This window comes from Siniperca chuatsi, linkage group LG13 (assembly GCF_020085105.1).
Source record: "Siniperca chuatsi isolate FFG_IHB_CAS linkage group LG13, ASM2008510v1, whole genome shotgun sequence".
NCBI lineage: Eukaryota > Metazoa > Chordata > Actinopteri > Centrarchiformes > Sinipercidae > Siniperca > Siniperca chuatsi.
In genome coordinates this window covers 15666262-15687622 of record NC_058054.1, presented here as the reverse complement: position 1 = coordinate 15687622, position 21361 = coordinate 15666262, and the positions used below count along the sequence as shown (strand labels likewise).

At 40.2% G+C, this 21361-nt stretch overlaps 1 protein-coding gene across 4 annotated transcripts; it reads right to left on the bottom strand.

Annotated features, from left to right (window-relative positions):
• Positions 1-400: 400 nt before the first annotated feature.
• rc3h1b (ring finger and CCCH-type domains 1b) lies at positions 401-20769 on the bottom strand. Of its 4 annotated transcripts, none has more exons than XM_044219199.1 (21): positions 20669-20687; positions 19362-19397; positions 18981-19204; positions 17312-17432; positions 13511-13750; positions 13193-13368; positions 12692-12892; positions 12368-12500; positions 11507-11625; positions 10055-10167; positions 9681-9920; positions 8556-8767; positions 8034-8443; positions 7762-7920; positions 7399-7554; positions 6758-6980; positions 5962-6055; positions 5717-5813; positions 5022-5231; positions 4446-4549; positions 401-4316 (listed from the first exon to the last, which is right to left on the bottom strand). In XM_044219199.1, exons 1-21 carry the CDS (start codon positions 20670-20672, stop codon positions 4160-4162), a joined length of 3429 nt encoding a protein of 1142 aa, XP_044075134.1. In that variant the 5' UTR covers positions 20673-20687; the 3' UTR covers positions 401-4159. The 4 variants fall into 4 exon arrangements, with proteins under 4 accessions (XP_044075134.1, XP_044075135.1, XP_044075138.1 ...); XM_044219200.1 differs by having other exon boundaries at positions 5962-6052; XM_044219203.1 differs by having other exon boundaries at positions 5962-6052; positions 18981-19397; positions 20669-20769.
• Between the last annotated feature and the right edge of the window lie 592 nt (positions 20770-21361).

Genomic DNA, 21361 nt, shown 5'->3' with positions numbered 1-21361 from the left:
CCTTTTGTAAGAGGTGAGGGGGACCTCAGAGAGGATCACAGAGGTGCTAATTAAATTCTATGGTAGTTTAAATGTTTAAATTTGACAATGCTCGGTATGACTTGTTCCCATTGACAGAAAAAAAAAAGATTAATTAATTATTAATTAATAACACAAAAGTTACTCATTAAATAGTAGCTTAATACCAGATAGAAAAGCAGTGACTTCTTGCGGTGTAAAGTTTAAAGTCTGTTGCACCTTTGACCAACCCGACATTGATGTCAAGGTGTACTGACAACACCCTAAATGCACTTGCATTGCAGAAAGTGGCTGGAGGACAGGGGAAAAAAGATGTTCAACGGCAGCTTAAATTGCTCTTTAACTTGTTGATCTCTGTTAAAAATAAAAACAATGACAAACATTCAGAGTTAGCAATATCATTTAATCTTTCCCCCTCAGCTTAGAATCACTGTTGTACATAAGTTACACTTTGTTTTCTCAATTTCACAGGTTAATTTTTTTCTCTCTTCAAACTTCCAGTTTGACCTCCCTCTCATATCAAATGAAAAAAAAAAGCAGATTGTATTATACAAAAATGCAAACCAATTTTCACACAGTGAATTCTCTTACAAAGTCATAAAATGGCGTAATAATGGCTACATCCACATTGGAGGAAGATAATTCTAGACATTCCTTAATGGAGTATAATATACATATAAAAACTTCTTTTTTCTTGCTGAAATCAAACCTGTACCTTAATTTAAGAGATATTTTACAAGGGAGTAATCATATAAAATAGCCATTTGCGAATTTCCCCAGAAAGTCAGGGAATAAAATGTGAGCCTCAAACAGCAGTTAACAGAGTTCAGTGGTCAAGGGAGGGAGTGGAGGGGTTAACTGGTTGTGTAATGAGGGGCGGAGGCAGCAGTTCCACTCAGAAACAAAAACACACAGGAGATTGAAATGAACATCTTTGCTATATACTATATAGTAAACCACCCCATACATCATTGTATGTCAGTTTTCAGTTAGGCTCATTCAGACCTGCAGGTAGAATCAGCATTATGATAGTTTTGGTTGACTTGTACTTAGAGTGAGTGAGAAACAAAATATTGAATTAACATCATTAAATGTTGCCAATTCATGGAATTATAACAGCAGAATTAAGCTGGTAGGCAATTTCTTGTATATAGTTGTCAAAGAAGAACAAAACTATTGTGTGAATGTCACTCGGATACTCCTTATCTTATAGCTGTTGACTACACATCAGGTCAGATGATGCATTAAAGACTAAGACTTGCAGGTCAGTAAATTCACTCAACTATTGCAGAAACGAAAAACAAGAAAGAAAGAAAAAAAAAAACTACGAACCCAGCTAGGTTAACATTTCCTAAAAAATAAAAAAATAAAAAATAATACACATTTTGCTTCAAATCTTCAGAGATTTGCATTATTGCAGTTTTATATGACTTTTTCGGGGGGGGGGGTGTCCTACTAGAGTCCATCTGTATGACTCTAAGTCATGCCAATTCAGTGTTAATTACTATTTTGAGAACCCCTCATGCTCCTAAAGCAGACAAGGTAAAGGAGCATTGCAAGAGGATTTAAGGCCAACCTTTCATCTTCCTGAATATCCTCTTGGGGGCGGGGGTGGGAAAAAACCCCAACACTTTTCTAATATCTCAACACTATCACCCAGTACAGCACACTTTGAGGGGAAAAAAACTTAGGGTACATATTCTACAATACAATCTAGCACACAAAACGTCTCCAAAAATTTTCCAAAGTTACAGAATTTTGTCTTCTTCGGAAGCATAGTCTATAAAGAACATCTTTGTTTGAACACAAAAGATTAAGTGAACACACATCAATGCGCACAGAAGTCCTTCGTCTGGGAAAGGATAAAGTCTGTGTTGGCAACCAGTGGACAGAAAACAAATCAAACAACAAAAAAACAAAACATTTTGCTGATTCTAAGTAGAGATCATTTAATATAAATGCTGAGCGCGTAAAATAAGAGGTGGCACATTAATAGTGCTTTAGTATATTAATGTATGTATACATAACTCATATGTATAAGTGAGCCGTGTACCTAAACAATAAATGTAGCGAGGAGCAGCCAGAGGCTTGAAGTGTGGTAGGAAAAATTGAAATAAAGACAAAACCCAAACATCCACTATCATGGCGCTGACAAATTGGAAGAGAAGCCCATCAAACAACCCAGATGAGGATGTCAGACACAAAAATATTTGTGCCTTTATTTATTTGACTCATCAGTTATCAGGGATTTGTCAAACTGTCAGTTTCTCAGTACCCCTCGTCTGACCAAAACGAAGGCTCGGCGTAAAACTAAAACTACATGACCCAGAGCGTCTCCTCTATCCTTCAACTGTTCAAACACAAGGACTCACTCGCTCTCAGCAGAGCTGTAAAACTGTAGCCCATAATGCTAATTGTTTACAAAAGGCAAAGAGCTCCATGTTGAGCATCAGCAGTAAACAATTTACATGATGTAGAAAGAGCAATAATAGTTGTAATGGTGGTGATGATGACATCAAGGTGTGAAAAAAAAAGTGAGAGTGAAGAGAATATTGTACTACTCACCAATAAGAATGCTTAAATATACCCAATGCCATATAAATTAACTTATCAAATCTGCTATTTGTGGACAGCTTTTTTGAAATTTTCTTTTGTTTACCCCTCAGTAACCAACACTAATGCCCTCAGCTGTAAACATGATTTCAAATGCACTGCGTAGCTACAAACGCTACAACAGTTACCTTTCTAAGAGTACAAATGATAAATCTGGGGTTTGCTGGGAATTCATCCATTTTATGACAGAGGAGGACACGCATTTAACTAGGCTCTATACAGCCTTAACTAGGTAAGCCCCACCCCCCAAATCATAACAACGTAAAGCATGAAGAAAAACAAAACAAAACAAAAAAAACCACAAGGGAAGGCAACTTCATAGAAGTTAGGAGAACAAATGACAAGATAATCCCAATGGGGAGGCCTTCTGTGTGGCCAGATGGGAAGCTCTGAGGAGGGAAATCCTTATTTACCCTGACGTTATAAAGTCAAGTGTACGCTCATTCACCTGACTCCTGAGGCAGAAAGATGTACTCTCTCTCAGCCTGATCATGTGCACTCACCCAAAAAAAATAACTATTTTTGAGCGTGCCACTAAAAATTTCACAACAAAATCGGCTAGGACTGAATGCAGCCCTGCAGAGCACAGGCGAAAGGCATTGCAACCAAACCACATCAAGTCACACCACAACCAAGAGAAGCACATCTTAGATTCCCTTATAGAAAACATGTGGAAAGCTCATTATCAAAAAGACTTGTTGCAATCTTTAAAACAGAATGCTTCAGTTAAATATATAATATACCGCTTTCAAGTATGAAACAGACATATGATGTGTTCATAAAATGCACTAATAAAATCATACTTCTTGTGGCAGGTGAGGACGTGCATGTGGTGCAGAAGTGATTTCTAAAACACCTTGCATCTCCATTTCAGCTGAATACTGGTGGAATATTATACTGCTTTTCCCTCCTCAGACCGTCTAGATCTGGGCACTTTTTTACGATTCTGGGGGTGAGTACCAGGCGCCACAATTTGGCGGTTTCCTGCAATACCTTCATAGATCGCCAGATTGCAACAAGTTCTTCAAAGTGCATGTGATGTAATAGTTCTTGTTAATCTGCTCCTTTGTATCTAACCGTTTATCTACATGTATGCTGGTACAATGGAACCAAAAATCTTACGTGGGGAGGATCAATCAATTTCTTGACTATGTTTTTGTGTTTATTAAGAATGGAATAGGCCTATCCTTTTTCAATGAAATTACAATACCACTGTCACCATCACCACCATTTTCTCTTCCTGATATATCTATTGTGAGCCTTGTTAATCTATAATCCCGGTACAAAAAAAAAAGAAGGAGAAAAAAATTAACACACATGAGAAATGTTATCATATGCTCTGGTTTCCAGGCAAGGAAAGTCATTAAAAAAAGCTCATTCACAGAACAAAAAGAAAGAAAATTCATATCACGGCAGATACTGCTCATCTTCTAAATAGAATGGGTGTATGTGTGCCTGTGCATGCTTTTCAATTGAGCATCTTGAGTGTGTGCGTGCATGTGTGTGTGTGTGTGTGTGTGTGTACTGCCTAAGAGCAGGAATGGACGACGCCATTCTTCTGAATCTCTGAACCAGTGGCACCTGGATCAGAGCACAGGCTCAACGCAGATGTCTTGTTGGTCAGTGACAGCATGGACCCGCCCACTGCAGTTTCTTGCAAACTGCTGGAGCCGTTTGACACCTCGCTGAATTAAGGACAGAGAAAAAGACCCAAGTGAGAACAAGGAATACTGGGAAGAAGTCAGGCCAATAATGACATACATGCATATTCGGGGCACATACACATAGTTATGTTAAAGTACGTGTGTACCCACCCAAGAGCCAGGGATATGTCTTCCAGCTGAGTCTTGTGCTCTGGTTGTCCATTCTCTGTAGGTTTTATCTTGTACTGCTGAACATCATGGGCTACTTGGTTTTCCTGGTTTGGAGATGGACAAAACATGCTTAGTTGCTGGAAAGACCCCCAGCTACATATTCTGTATTTGACAAAATGTTGTGCTTCTCTGATCCAACTGAACCTTATCAGTCATTGTCTTTTAAGACTTGAGCCATGGCCAAGAAGAACAAGTGTTATTGTTGTATACACTTCTGGTTCTGGTGTTAAAAAGTGGCATAATTTGCTATATGGTGGTTCAACACAGCTTCCATAAGGAGAACTGAAGGGATTCTTAAGGAAATTGAATTTTCATGTATATTGTCCAGACATAGTGTTATAATACATGTTTGAATATCCACTTTGTTGAGGACCCAGTGGGATGTTCTTAAGTGTTCCCTCCTCCAATCATCACAGGACCTTTTTAATCAATAATTCCCCCCTTATCCCAACTTCTCTCAGCATACATGGTTAGACTGTTACATCCCTTATTGCTCAACAGCCCCCCCCTCCTCACCAAAGCCATCTCACGGGTCCTCTTGCCAATCTCTCGCTCCACCTGGTGGAGCTCCAGGCTTAGCTGTTCACTAGAGACAGCTGTTGTACTTGCGCCCCCTGCTGGCCACTTGGGCTGTTGCTGGGCTGCTGCCTGGCCCTGGTTAGGCTGCACAGGCTGACCTGCTAATGCACTGGTCTCCATCTGCAGCAGTAAAGAGTTACTGGCAGGCTGTAAGAGTGAGACAGGAAGTGAAAAGGATGAGTGTGCAATTTGGACATTTCTGGCAATAATTAGAAGAAATGCAGCAACTGGGGAAACAAATGGAGATGTGAGAAAAAGACTTTTATCTTAACTATTCTATTTGATGGTACTTATATGCCTCAGAGGTGAGGTATGTATGGGTTGTGCCCAAGAGAACCACACCTGACAGCACAAAGTACCAGCACCAACAACAGCATTTGTTGAGACTATATGTTTCAGTGTTATATATACACTATATTTTGATAGTGACTGCTATTACCATATCAATCATCATGTGAAATGATAGCAGGGCTATAAATACATAAAATATGAAGTCATCCCCTTTGTAATTTAAGCAATTTTTAGACTTATTTAAATATTTCAAAATCTTTGAAAATGTGGAATTTATCAAATAAATTTCTGTACTTTCCAGACCTTCGTAGGTCCTCTTGTTAGTTAAAGAGCATACACACCTCCATGCTTCGCATCTGGGTCTGTTGGGTGATCTGTTGGTTGACCTGCTGCAGCTCAATCTTTAACTGTTCTCTATCTGGGGGTGCTATAGGTAGGCTGTGGGGGTGAAATACAGGGAGAAATTTACATAACCACAAACTTTCACTTTCATACATGTATTTCTGATATTTTCCTAAAAGTGTGATTAGTTTTATCATCATATGAATATTAAAAAGATAACAGGAAAAACAAATGCAGTTCTCACCGCTCACTAAAGTGTCCCTGAGAGGAGGAGGCAGCCTGGTGGGAGGGGTATGAAGCGCCACCCCATCCTCCATGGCCTCCATATGTGTATTCTGCTGTAGGTGAGGTGGTAAAATGGTTGTCAGAAATGTTTTTGTGACAAACTGTAATGATTAAACACCACAATTATGTGAAATGACCATGTTGCAAAAATTCTGTTTAACAGGTAGTGTTAGTGTTTTGTCAGTGTGGATAAAATTAGTAGAGCATTATATCAGTATCAATAGGCAATGATTTTTAACAAATGTATTCTTATGTACATCCAATTCAATTAAATTCAACCTTTTTTGAACCTTATTTAATCTTTTTGATATTTTCTTAGTATTTTGTATGTTTTAGTCTCAAGTATTAAGATCTCAGGCTGTGGTGGATTTTGATCAAATTTGACTTATCATGCATTTTGACCTGAGGAGAAGATCAATCTCTCAATGTGAATATTTTAGAGCTCATATACAATAAAATTAATTGTGCCCATACCTAATATGTTATATCCTACTCTACCTGGGCATACCAATTACACAAACAAAGATCAGGACATGTATGTCATAAAACAACACGTTTGAATTATTACCCAAATACACCTTTGACAGAAAAACAAAACTATGGTTGGGAATGCAGCAAGACAAATACCTCTGAACCAACTGAATTTCAGAAATTATATAAGGTTACCAATTTCCACACAAAAATAAGATGTTAATGCACACTGATATTTAACGGTGATCAGTCATAAACAGTTTGTTGTGCACATGGTTTCTTACCTGGCATGGCCATATGTTTAGAGTTTGGATTCTGTGGATTGGGGACCATAGCCTGCACAGGGGCTGTGGTCTGGTAGCCCATCTTTGGGGTGCGGGAGATGGCACCGAAGCGTGATACAGTGGGCTGGGGGCCAAAGGGGATAATAGGGTCATCGTCCTTGACTTCTGCACCCCTCCGAGGAGCCTCCAGCGATGGTTCCCTCAGACCCTTAGCCTCCACATTCTGACAGACAGAGGGAGAGAGAAGGATAAGAGAGGAGAGGTTATGATATAGAGAGATGTGAGGAAGAGGCTGAGGAGGCAACATGTCCGTTTCTTCACTTGATACCCTATGGTTAAACAAACATTGTTTTTGTTGGTAGAATAAAAGACAGTAAAGATGTGTTTGACAGAACAAAACACTTACTTGTCAGGGCTGGTTAATTAAACTTGGTCAAATAGATAAGATCAAATACCAGAATAGTTTGCACCAATTAACATCACCTCAATCATTCAGACATTAGGCTTGTTACACTGTTATACTCCCCTTCGAGTTTTGTGCATCAACACTGAATATTTCAAGACAGAATCACAATGCATCATTTTCCTACCCCTAATGGAAATACTGACATGGTTACCAACAGTTATCCATCTGTACTCACCATCATCTCCATGGTACCAGGAACCATAACATCTTTGGGTTTGGCATCCTTTGTGCCAATGTAGGAGCCAATGGTTTCACAAGACCAGGGAGAGTATTGCCCGGCATAGTCAGGATCTCTGCATTTCATCATGGTTTTGGAGCTCTCCTCGCCATACTGCAGACACCAAACATATAGTGAGAAAGAGCTTTCACTAATACTTACATGTATTCACAGTCAACCAACGCCTCTTTTTAACTATTACAGCATAATGTCACTTACAATTCTTGAATCTTGAAATTAAATGTATTAAATCTTAAATTTAAATGCCTGTGTACGATTTGAACTAGTTTCAGAGACGTATGAAATTCAAATAGTGCTGACCTCTGGAGGGTAGTCGCTGGGGAAGGTATGAGAAAGAGTGGGGGAGGCAGCAAATGGTGGAGGGGAGATGACCTTCCTTTCCTCAAGCTGGGATAACAGCTCCTGCCGACGTCGGTGCAGGTAGTCCAGGCTGGGCTGTGAACCACTATATGATGGCCCCTGAGACACACACAGAGAAATACTGCTGCTGAACTCCTAGCATTTATTTTAGTGTTTTGTAACAAGAGTTAAATGCAAACAGCTAAAATTAAGAACAGTCCAAACAGACTCACCCTGACATAAGCCCTCATGGGTGGAGGCTGGGCACCTGGTGGATAGTAACCATCTGGAGGGTATCTATCACGGGCACTGGGCTCCTGGTGGTAAAGTGAGTTAGCCTGTCCTGCTGATGGTGGAGGTACATCCAGAGGCGCGGGGCTCATTCTGACCAGGCCATCCCTCTGAGATGGGTAAGGCTGTGGGGGAGGTGGTGGGCCAGTGTAGGTCCCATGGCGACCTCGGTCATGGTGTGGAGGGTGAGGGTAGGAGAAGGGTGGACCAGAGTGAGGGGCCTGGTAGGGGCGCTCTGGAGGGCCGTAGCCAGGGTAGGGATCCTGGTAAGGGGGTCCTGACTCACTCGGTGGAGGAGGGTTACGCATGTAATCCCGAGGAACATACTGTTGTGGCTGTTGGTAGGGGTACCCTGAGAAATAAATGGCAGACTATTACTAACATTCCCCTTCCCAAATAAAGTATAAAGTAAAAAAGATTCAACAGAAGTGCACTATGCATTATTCATTTTACTTGAACCATACCTGTGGGGTATTGTGGGGGCTCATATTGAGAAGCAGAGGGTGGTGGGCGAGCGTCATAGCACATCTCAGGGAGCTGTGGCTGGGGGTACACTGGCGAACCTCTGGCTATCACAGGCATGTGCTTCACCCCAGAGAGGTGGTCCAGTGGCATCCTTGGGTGGGCCATGGCATGAGGTGGCAGAGTCATACCGGGTTTGGACACAGGGTCCAGGCTACAGGAATAAATGTCAGATTAAAGAAAACATAACAGGCTGCTAGTCAATGCGCTACAAACAAGTAGACCAATTAATAACAACTATGTGCCATAGAGTGCCTAGAGCTTGCAGGCTTCCACTTCAACTAAAGACTATACCTGGTGTTCTGTTAGCCAGACAGCTTTACACAGAAGTGAAGTATTTCAGATGTTACTTACTGAGTAATCATCAACCTGTGGACAGTTTCCCCCCCCTAAACGTATAATGCAAATATTATTCTATTGATTCAACAATGACATGTGCCCTCTCCTCTGTACACTGACACGCCATGTGCAACCACTTAACTATACCTACTTGATACCATCTATTGTTTGCACTTGGTAGACAGCTACAGATGGCAAGTTAGTTACTTGAGTGGAATTTGACTGAGAGAAAGTCTGATTGTACATACACATTCCAGTCTAGATAAATGTAGTACGAGGAGATACCAGCACTCACGGTTAATACATTAAGCCACTACCAAAAAAAAAAAAAAAAGGGGGGGGAATTTTTTTTTAAACGTTTTATTTAAAACAATTAAACATTAACAGTAGGCTTTCAAATACAATATTCTTCTCTTCGATTATTGTTGCAAATTTCAATTATAAGTATTTCAATTTTACCTTATTTATAGGAATGCAATCATAAAAAAGATTTTGGTTTTATAACTTAAATATTTACAGGTCCAAACAAAATTTCAGGATGTATTTAACCCTGCTCTGTTAAATACCTCCCAGGTAATTTCATTCAAAAGCCTGAACCATTAAACTAGAGAAAAGAAACACAATCAGCTGGTATCCATCAGAAGAAAAAATCTGTGGACTTCATAGCACGTGATAGGCTGTTCTTTGGCTGCCAATTAATTGAACGTACAGATGAATGCTATACTCACGCATCAGGTGGTGATCCCGGGGTATTGGGGCTCCCTCCATCCATCTTGATGGGTTTACGCAGCAGTTCATATGTGTCGGTGCCACGGGCAATGAGCTGAGGCAAAGACGGTGCACCACTGCCATTGGTGAGGGGTGAAGGTTTCCGGGTCACTGCTACATCAAGAGGAAGGCCATCATCTGGCATGAGCCCTCCTGAGCCAGGGAGGCGAGCTGCCAGACGCTTATTCATCTTACGATACCTGACCAACATAAAACGCAATACAAAATGTATAAGAGACGCTAGGGTGGTGTGACAATGCTTTCATTTGAAATGTAATATCCAATTTTATTATACACACACACAATGCTACATGTTGTTATTTGTCAGACTCACTTCTCCAGTTCTTCCTGAGAGTGAGCAAAGGTGCAGCTGGCTCCACGAGGACAGCCTCCCTTCTGCTTCATGTCACGACACATGTATGTCTTATACTTGCTGTGCTGAGGAGGCTAAAGAGAGACACCAAGTATTATTGAAATACACAGAACTTTGTGTCATTAGGTGAAACCTTATTTAAGGATGTTGCCTAGCACAACAAACAGAAGTGAACCCTCAATAGTGGTGATATTTAACATTACAGTTAGGGTTGGGTGATACGTGGTACTTTATTCTCTCTGCAATAACAAAAATGTAATTTCAGTTGTAAAAAATAAGTCCAAACTTCTCAATTTCGACATTGTTATTTATTTAGAACATTTTACCTCACTGCCTCACTTAAAGTTTGGTCATCCATGGAGGGTAAGTTAACTTCTCCCTGCTGGCTGCATGTGTGCTAACGTTAGCTGCGGCTACTGCAGGGGACTTGGCTTTCAGCTTTTAAATATATTTTGTGTTTGACCAGGTGTTTCCTCTGGTTAGAGGTGTTGCCCTGGCCAGCTTATGCAGTGAGTGTTTTGAAAAGTGTAACCACACTTGCGACCTCTTTCGGCTCGCCATTGCCCTGACTCGGTAGCCCTTTTTACACAAAGGTCCCGCAATACTACCATAAAGAAGAACTGTCATTACACCTGCTTTGCATTTTTACACTAAACCAAATAACACTGGCATAATGCTGCCCCCAGTGTGTGATTTAGATAGCGGAAAGTACCCCCTCAATGTAGACGTTGTTGATCATTATAGCGACGCTATTCCAACAGTTTGGAAACAACACATGGGAGCTTTACTTTGGTCTTGAGAAGCTGCAGCCTTTACTCACTGACAAACTGTAACCTACACTGTACATTTACTGCCAGATCGACAACATCACTGCTCAACTTTTCCTCTGCATCGTTCGCATTCACTGTCACTCTCTGCCCCGCTCGCTCTCGTTCAACCACACACACACTCACTAGGGACACGTGTTCCTGTGACTTGAACAAGCAGCAGGGGTGACGTAGTCTCGCTCTCTCTTTACTTTACTTTCTCACCCAGAGGCGCTCTCAGGTACCGGAATTTGGCACTGATTCGGTCAGTACCCTTAAAATTACTGAGTTCAGTACCCAACCCTAGTGGTACTCGCAATATTTTTTTTATCAAACAGCTCAGAGTTGATATACAGATGTGTTACAAACAAAAAGAAAAAAACAACATTCAGTGTCTCAGTAAGGAGTAAGGCCATCACAAGTCTTCAATGTGTATGGAACTCTACTGCAGTGATGAACAACATTCTTCCAAAAGATATTCCCTCATTTGATGTTTTAATGATGGTGGTGGTTGGACTATGATCTCCAGTGGGTGTAGCCTGGATTAATTAAACAACATACAAGGGATGGGGCCCAACTCTCTTTTTGGCCCAATGAATAGACTGACCTGCTGAGGGTCAGCTCCTTTCTTGCTGTGGTTCTGGATGAAGTCCACCAGGCCATGCACCACTGTTTTCACTGCTACCAACCCTTTCTCGAGCTGCTCCCATGTGGGAGGGGGGGCATCTTTGGAAACAAATGGAGATGTGAGAAAAACAGACTTTTATCTTAACTATTCTAATTGATGGTACTTATATGCCTCAGAGGTGAGGTATGTGTGGGTTGTGCCCAAGAGAACCACACCCGACAGCACAAAGTACCAGCACAAACAACAAACAACCTCCTTCACTGGGAGGTTATAGGGCAGGGAGGTCAGTTACCAAACAGTGATTCTGTAGTTGGAATGAATAAAGTGCATTGCTCAAAGCCCCTTGGCTGGTTGACTTTTTGCTGTCATGAGGGCTTAAACCAAGGCCTTTCAACTGAAGGACAGTCAAGTTTAGGAAATGTGGTGTTTGAATTCATATGTGGTGGTCAAACTTAAAAATAAAAAAACACGTGAGAGTCACAAACTTACCTCTGATTAAGAAAGCATATGAATGCCCTATTTTTGCAGATTTTATCATTAAGACACACTTAAAAAACGACATTTCCATGCAGACATTTTGAAGACTTGAATACAAATACACAAAATATTTTTGGGGGTCAGTAAAACGGTAATGCAACAGCTAGGCTCTGGCCAAGACATATCCTGACATATTCCAGCGTCTTGTTTAAAGCCAACCTATTGGACAAGACATACTGTAATAGTATGTAATAGAAGATGCAAAGGTCATTGTTTGGATTCCAACTTGTGACACTGCAAGTAACTGACTTACTCCTTACGTAACTCCAAAACCAAGATTCCTGAAGTTGGCTTGTTTCTTACCAGGACTGGGATCAATGTTGGCCAGTAGTTCCAGGTGGGGCCGCAGCCTGTTAAGGTTGGCTGGGTCCCCAGTCCTCTGCAGCGCAATTGTCAGCTCCTGGACACTCTGAGCAAAAGATGCCGGGGTCTGCAGCTATGTCGGAAGAAGAAAACAGGGAGTAAATGCTTTGGTTGGTTTATGGCAGACAGGATTTCTTATGTAGGAACATGCTTTGATATAAGGAGCAAAGAAACTGCAACGTATAGAACATATAAATCATCCATGATGTGGAAACAAACACAAGGGATACAGACAAAAAACAAACATTTACTTCTCTCACACACCTTATCTATGATAGACTGCATGTGTGACTTGTGAGATTGATCTCCATATAACAGAGAAGACCATTGGTCAGGTGCAATGCGCAGCCCACCCTCCATGGCAATCTGCACTATCTGAGAGTCATGCTCACGCCGCAGGGCCTCATAAGTACGGAACTCCTCTTTCAGCTGCATCAGGGATGAGTCTTCATCACGTTTGGTCACCTAGGAAGCCACAGAGGAAGGAGGAAGGAAAGAGTAAGTTGAAGTTGTTAGTTTTTTCCCTCCGTTTGGCTTCTTTTCAGAGAGCTTTTTTTTATGGTTTTCACAACTTCTTGATGACTGACAATATAAAATTTCAACTCAGGGAACAACACTAAACACTTAACAGTGTTGGATAAGCAATAATTATGGTCACGGTCACACTAATACTGAGACAATAGGCCCTGTTGTGGAGCAGCACCACATGACATACACTATTTGTCAAAAATGAAATTTCCTTCTGGTTCTCAGTCAGTGACATACCTTAAAGCAGGAGGCTCTGTACAGGAGCTGCACCACATGGCCTATGCTAGTCTTAGAGGCCTGCGGGAAGCGTGGCTCAAGCCTCTGGACTACAAAGAGAACCAACACCTTCCTGGACAGAGCAGAGCCATCCTCTAGAGCAAGAAGGACCAACTTCAGAGCTTCCTCCTGCATGGCTGGAGGAGGAAAAACACAAACATAACAACCATGAGTAGCAGTTGATTGCTAAAAGCCAACATTTATAGAGGATTTACAGACTGTTTCTTCTCAAATATGGAATGTGCTTGTCTCACTTGCATATAATCTAAAACTACCTACCCGGGCCTAGAAACTGACATCCTCGTGCACGGACAGCAGCCCAGAGATTGGAGGAGAGCTGCTGCGGATTCTGGTGCTGTAAGATGAGTTCAGTGACAGTTCGCTCACCCAGAGAGCGGGCAGCTCTCATGGCTCTAACGCGGCCCTCCTCCTCCACCAGCTGGCAGTGGACCAGAGTTACCAGTTTCCTCTGCATGGGTCGACTCAGCATGCTCTGGGCCGTGCTGCTCAGACCCACACCTGGTGAGAGATTAGACAGGACAACTGGTAAACAATGGGAATATACACTCAGTTTCCAGTTTATTAGGTACACTTAGCTAAAACTAATGTCTAATACAATAGTCCTGCAATAAATCCCTCCTTCACAAAGGTTATGATGTTGAGTTTTTGTTGAAACTGTTTTAGAGAGGTGCTAAGTGTAACTCAATATATTTCAAAAGCACCACAAAATACAGCCTCTTATAGCCTCAAAATACAGTTTACCATGGCTAATTGTACTTTTACTACCCCATTTACAATTCCTCCCTCACAATAAAATCTCTTGCAAATCTGATCTGGTATTTTTTATCAACATGGAATTACATTACAATTACAAAATTGCACATACAACTCACTACTGAGTACACAGATATGCTCATAATAAAAAAAGGTCCAGTGTGTAACATTTAGAAGGAGCTATTGGCAGAAATGGAGTAAGGAGTAAGTATGTTTTCATTAGTGTATAATCACCTGAAAATAAGATTTGTTGTTACCTTAGAATATGCCATTTTTTATCTAGATAGGAGCGGGTCCCCTTCCACGGAGGCCGCCATGTTGCACCGTCATGTTTCTACAGTAGCCCAGAATGGACAAACCAAACACTGGCTCTAGATAGGGCCTTTCACGTTTTTCGCAAGTTTCTCGTCACACCCTCACGTAAGGGCGAGACGAGCGGTATTCAAATGGTCGCAAACTGCAATTTCACCACTAGATGCCACTAAATCCTACACACTGGACCTCTAAGAGTATTGTTGATATTTATTTGTAGGCTAAAACCTTCTTTGTTTATACAAGATTGGGTCAGGCTTTGTTTTAAGCACCTTGCATGACTTACCTAATGTTTGCCCTCCAATAAAGCCTGTAGGTTCAACAGTATTACTATGCTAAATGTTGTTGCTGAATTATGACAGGCGGAGTGGAAGAATCAACAGCAATTCTAAGTATGATTTTGTTTTATTTAATTTATGATTCAAACTATTTCCTTGTGTTTAAATAAACTATGATTAAAATACCTAATTTACTTGAGTTATGCTGTGAAAAGAGCCCATCTCTTTTGTTTCAATGAGAAATACATTTTGTTACAAGCTTTTAATGGTTAATCAATTATTAATCAATCATTCACCATTTCTACCAATCAATCAATCATATTGAATTATTAATTATTAACATGGCTAATGATTGACTAAGGAAATTGCTTAAAAGTTGCACCCCTAATGTACACAGTATATTTACTGCAGTTTTAATGTAATTCTGCAATTGAACGAACAGGATTTAAAAGACACTGTGGGTCTTTAACATTTTATTTGGATGTCCTGTTATCAGTTTAATTCAAGTGATCAATATGGCAAGAATTTTATGAGCCATTATACCTTTCAAACAAATTTTTCTCATGAGGCATAAGAATGTTATAAATGATGAATCAATATAAAATGAAAGAATCATGACCTTTGAATATTATGGTTTTGACAACCAGTTATGGTGGCATTGACCACAATGCATAGAGAAAGCCCCTTTTCTGTTTCAAATAATGTCAGTGGTCTGAACAAAAACAATTAATGGTATATATTTAAAGCTGCATATAAATAGCATAGTAATATCACACTCATTGAATACATTTCCTTAAGTATTATTTTTGTTAATGACAAATGCAATGATTTACTGTCTCCACCATGTAACTATGATCACTTTTAAAGAGATGTACCTGTAATATATTAACAAAAAAAGTAGTTCTGCTTTTCTATTTTTAATGACGTCTCAATCCAGCCGATTTATGCATTAACCACAAGACTCTTCAAAGCTAAACATTCTAATATCTTTTTTTTTAATCCCACAAATGACATGAATTTCGGCATACTAGTTATCTCCGCCAAGGAGGTTATGTTATCAGTGCCGTTTCTTTGTCTGTCAGCAGGATTACAAAAAAACTACTGGCCTGATTTTCATGAAACGTGTAGCATAGGCCTAGGAAGAACCCATCAAATTTTGGAGCAGATCCGTGGCAAAAAACACACTGTAATGGTTACGCTAGCTTCTCTGCCCTTTCCTCTGCGTGTTTGACTGAGGACAGGGCTCAGCTCCTACACATACAGCGGACATCAGAGCAGAGAGGCCAACGTTTTACTTAAATTGACGACAACTCGAGTAAAAAGTAGAAAAGCAATATTTCCACCTGCTTGTCTGCAGTTGTTGTTACAACCACAGCACGCTTGTTAAGCTAATAGCAGATTGTTACGAACAAGCTAAAACGAAAGCTGTTTGTATGTAACCTAACTGTTTATCTTAGTTTGCCATGAATCTTAAAATTTGGCAAATTCTTGTAAACTTCGCTACTAGCTGTGATGGCAGCCCCCCTCTCCAAACCAGCCCCTCCACCTCAGACTGAGCCCTGCTGATGTCTGTACTTGTCATTCTTTCTAAACTTCACTCATTATTTTGATGCAAGGAATTAATTTATTTTATTGACATTTTAGATTTGTTTCCAGTGAAATATTATTGAGTGTATATAGTGACTTTGCTGTTGTGAACTTGCAGTTTCTGCTCTAGAAACAATATTTAGTTATATTTAAAATATAAATCAATTTTAATTCTATTCTGAATTTACTCTTTTTATAAAATTAATAATAACAAAACCCAATTCTTTAGTAATGAAAAAGAACCGGTAACAGTGTTGATAAAGAACTGGCTGATAAGAGTATGGATAAGATAAAGATACAATCCCAAAGATACAGCTGGTTAATAGCTTCACCCTGACTTTGGGAGGACGAGCAAATCGCAGTTTAGATCACTTTACTATAAGCATTGTTTAACCAATGTTATTTTGTGATTATTATTTTTTATGGCACGCAGCACGATCACTCACAAAAATGTAAAAGATTACGTCAGGTCTTTGCATTTTTTATAAATGTTGTAATACTAATTGTCTAAAATTATGAGAAAATGCATAGTTTTTCGTCGAATAACATCAAATTTTCTTACCACATTTTAGTGATTGTGCTTGCAGATTTGTATATCATAGAAGACTGGACTATTGGCCTTGGCAGATGTCAGCGTTCTGCGAGTACCCTTCTAGTATTTATTATACTTTCAAGTGATGACAAAGTCAAAAACTTCAATAATCTGACATGAGCACATCTGCAATGTGTCATTTCTGATTCCTTCATCATCATTGTGTTTAACCGTGTTTACGAGAGAGTCCATTTAACGACCGTTCATGAGTTGTTACATATGCTTATGTTTTTAAACATGTTGGTCCCTATGGAAATTACCGATGACTTTTTTTAATAACATTTTCTACCACTTTCCTGTTCTTAGCATGACACTAACAAGCAGAAAACACAAACTCATGAATCACTTTTGAAAAGGGAACAAGGCCACGTCCATTAACCTAGCAGCAGTATTATCACATCTTAAACCACGTGAATGCCATGCCATGTTGAAAACAACCTCCAGAGTTTCATTTAAAGGCCCCAAGAGTGTCCATGGATCATAATAAACGTCAAACAAACTATAAAAGTAACAAGTACGTGTGTGTGTGTTAAGTACCCCGGGTGTTGCTGAGAGGTTTGAGGTAGAGGGCCAGCTCCTCCACACACTGCCTGGCCTCCTCATAATGCTGCGAGTCCTCTGGACTGGTAATCAAGGCAACTGGCTGAGCCTTAGGAACCTGCAGCAGAACACAGAGGGGAAATGAATTAGGACAACTCATAGCAATAGCTGAAGCCTTTTAGTACAATTATATCTAAACAACGTAGTGTGTGTAGTGGAACACAGTCATTTTCTTTTAATTGTCTAATGTATTGGCTAAAACAGCTACACACAACTGAGTGTAACAATTAATATCAAAATACATCTGTGTGCGGGGGTTTGTGTGTATATGCAAGTATATTTTGGCAGAAAAGTGACAAAGTTAAATGGTATTGGAAAATGTATAAAACTTGTTTGAGTTGCAAACAGCTACAAACACTCAGCAGCACATACTACCTACTGAAACAAAATCTTACATTTAGAATAAAGGCAATCTTCATACTGATCTGTCAATGAAACATGTCATGCAACTACCCTGTGTCCTAAGAAGCTCTTATAAAAAAAAACTTCCTTATTATCCTATTAGAGAATAATATGGTGATGTTTCTGTGATGATTACTAGAGTATGCTCCACTAATTATATAGTGTTTACTGTGGACATTACTTACACTACAGTCAGAGCAGGGAAATATGACAAGAAAGATTTGACATTTTGAGTACCATTGCATTGTACTGAAGGCTTATGCTTCATTTTCTGCACATGTCATGGCTTGTTGAACTGCACCCACCTATCCCAGTTGACAATGTTAATAAACATAATTTAAAATAGAGCCAAGACACTAGAGAGAAGCATTTCTCATCATATTTGTATTTTCATGCTTAGGCCGTGCTGTATCACACTTTGTAGCAGGCACACTTTCCAAGCTTTGCAATGGCTGATTTCATTAACCATCAGGCATCCAGTAAAATTATCAAAATAACTCTACCATCTTCACTTTAGACCCTTTGCTTTGATACTGACCAAAATGACCTGCAGCTCTGGGGTATTTCATATGATAAATTAGGTTATTTTCAAAAACGACAATGGTACAGAACTATCATAACAACTTCCACGTCTATCAGGGCATATTCATTTGCTTGGGCATTGTACCCTACTAACCTGTGTGAGCACAGATATGCAAGGCACTCAGCTAAGAGACAAGGCATCACAGCCATGACTATATCAGACATACAACAAGCTCATAGTCGTTACACTGACGTTATCCATTGTTATACAGTGTATACCTGGAAACTTGGCCAACAAAGCCAAAACACCATTAGCTGTGCCTCACCCTGTTGGTCAAACACCGCCTCAGAGAAATGCAGCTTTACTGATTGTGCCAGCCCTCAGTAAACCAACAGAATTAAAGTCATTGCTCAATGACTGGAGTGTGACTCATAAAAGGAATCTCCAAGATATGTGCATCATATAATAGGCTTTGCGTAACGCTCTAATAAAGTCCATAAACAGTAATTTCAGAAAACATCATACTGTCAAGATACGATGGTATCTTAAAATGTTCCACCACTCAAACACATCCATGAGCGGCTATCCTGCACCACAACAGCTTTGCATAAATGTTGTCAACATGGGATCTCTGTCATAAACTGCCAAACAAGTGTACAAACACACACACACGCATCTTACCTGGCCTCCCACCAGCTGCAACAGGGCTGTGTTGACAGGTAGCTGCTCGATGTCTGTGCTGATGGCTGTCTGGTCAAAGGGACAGGCCTTACGGTGCAACTTGTTCAGGCACATCTTGCAGACAGTATGTCCACAGCCCAAGCTGATGGGCCGGCGAACAGTCTCCTCAAATGTCTGTGTGCAGATTGGGCACAGCAGGAACTCTGTCCATTGTGGTGCTTGCACTGGCATGGTTATATGTTGATGGGACAAGTATGCGTAAATGTATGTAAGCTTTAACACAGAGAAAAAAATCTAATAATATATATATATAATATATGGAAGATTCCACTGGAATCAAGAAATTTTCTTCCGAACTCAATTGTTCTTAAATGTTCTCACACATTGTGGATTTTGGATCACATCGCGTGATGAATACTGTAAAAGAGAAAGACAAAGGGAATTAAAATTGCACAAACATTCACCAATTTGAACAATTTAGCACACATGTCAAAATGTAGCTTTATTTGGCTTTTTAGCTTATATTCCAACAGTATCAAAGTGCAGTTTAAAAATATGGCTGTGTTGTGTATGAGTACATGTGTAGTTAGGTTTCTCGTGGGACTACTGATACTTTACTGCATTAAAAATCTAGAATCGAAAGTCTATTTGGCTTTGTCTACTTGCCGGTATGCGTTGTTCAGTCGTAACACAAAACAAGATAAAAAGAAATCAGAGGTGACACAGCACATACTTGTAAGATACAGAGGAAACAAGCGACGGAGAAGGATCAAAACAACTGCTGTATGGCCTACTTAGAGAGCTGGTTAACACTATGACTATGGACAAAGGGTCCTGAAGAGGCTAACGTTGACAACCAAGTCCCTCTGCGCTATCTAACTTGTTATGAGGCTAACGTTTGCTCGTACAGCCGAATAACATAATGCTAAAAACATTAATTTTATTTCTGGTCAACGAGTTTGCTATCGTGGCTGTAATCATCCTGATGTTTTGTTAAACACCCAATAATGTTTTATCTGAGGCGATACGTTAGCTTACTTTTAGCAAGCTAAGCTATGGGTGGCTAGTTTGCAAGGTTGGCTAGCTAGCAAACGTCGTCTCATAAAAAAAAAAAAACTAATAATATAAAACTTATCATTGGTTGGTCTTGATACCATGATTATTCGGAATATAGCTGTGATTATGAATCCGTTACATTGCCAAGAACATTAACGTTAGTTACCATCTCGTGTATTGGCCAAGGAAACGGTAGCTAGAGATAGACCACAGTGACACTGGAAAGTGGAGCCATTTGACTCTCAACTGCGAGATTATGTAACGCTAGCATCCGAAACTACCCAGCAACCAAACTGCCTTGAAAATGTGTTTATTTTCACCAGACACAGTAATTTATACTTGCGTTCATAATGTTCAGAATGATAAAAGGATTGTGTTTTAGTCACATTTTAAGAGACAGTTAACACAAATACTCTTCTCGTCGGACTGAGCACAGAAGGCTAATAGCCTAGCGACCAAACCTTACTCGCTCTAGTAGCAGTTAGCTTGTTGGCTAGCTAGCTACCTTTCGTGTTAGCAACAACTAACGCTAACCATAGCTATGCGTCATTAATGTGACTAAAACAAAATATGCAACTACTATTGTTAGTTTCGATCAGGACAAATAGATCATTATTGTCGATACTACTCACTCATTCCAAAAGACTTGGAAGATTTTCATCTTTCTTTAGGAAATTGTTGCGATATTTGCTTGCCATGTCGACTGTGCAGCTTAGCTGCTGCCGAGGTTTGGGGAGGGTGTCAACTCGGACTCGCTAGCCGGTTACAGCTAGCTGGGCAAGATGTGTGTATGTGCTAATGGCGCCCTCTACTGACATTGAAACGCAAGCACAACCACAACACAAAACAAAACTGAGCAGCATCTGCCAGAGTCTGATCACATCTGGGGATTGTGACAACTGGCAAGCAGAACATTGTCAATTACGCTGACAGTGCACGAGCGCATATGTGTGTGTGCACACGCGTCTATGAAAACAGAGACAGACAGAAAGAAAGGGAGCTAGGATGAACTGAGAAAGAGGGAGGGATAAGCTTGACAAATAAGAACCAGCCGACAGTTGTTTTTACGATGCAAAATCTGGCCTAGATATTCTTTAAAACACATCATAGCCTGTATCCTTGAATCAGAACCATCGAAATATTCCAGGAATGACAAAAAAGTGGGGATGTCTCATTTAGGCTAAAGCCCATTAAGCCATTGGCTTGTTACTGTGTGCAGGGAGTCGGTGTGTGTGCTCTGTATACTTACGCAACAGAAAGCTTCACTCGGGAACGGGTTCGCGAGGCAAGGATGAAATTAAAGCAGGCATTTTTTGTATTCCATT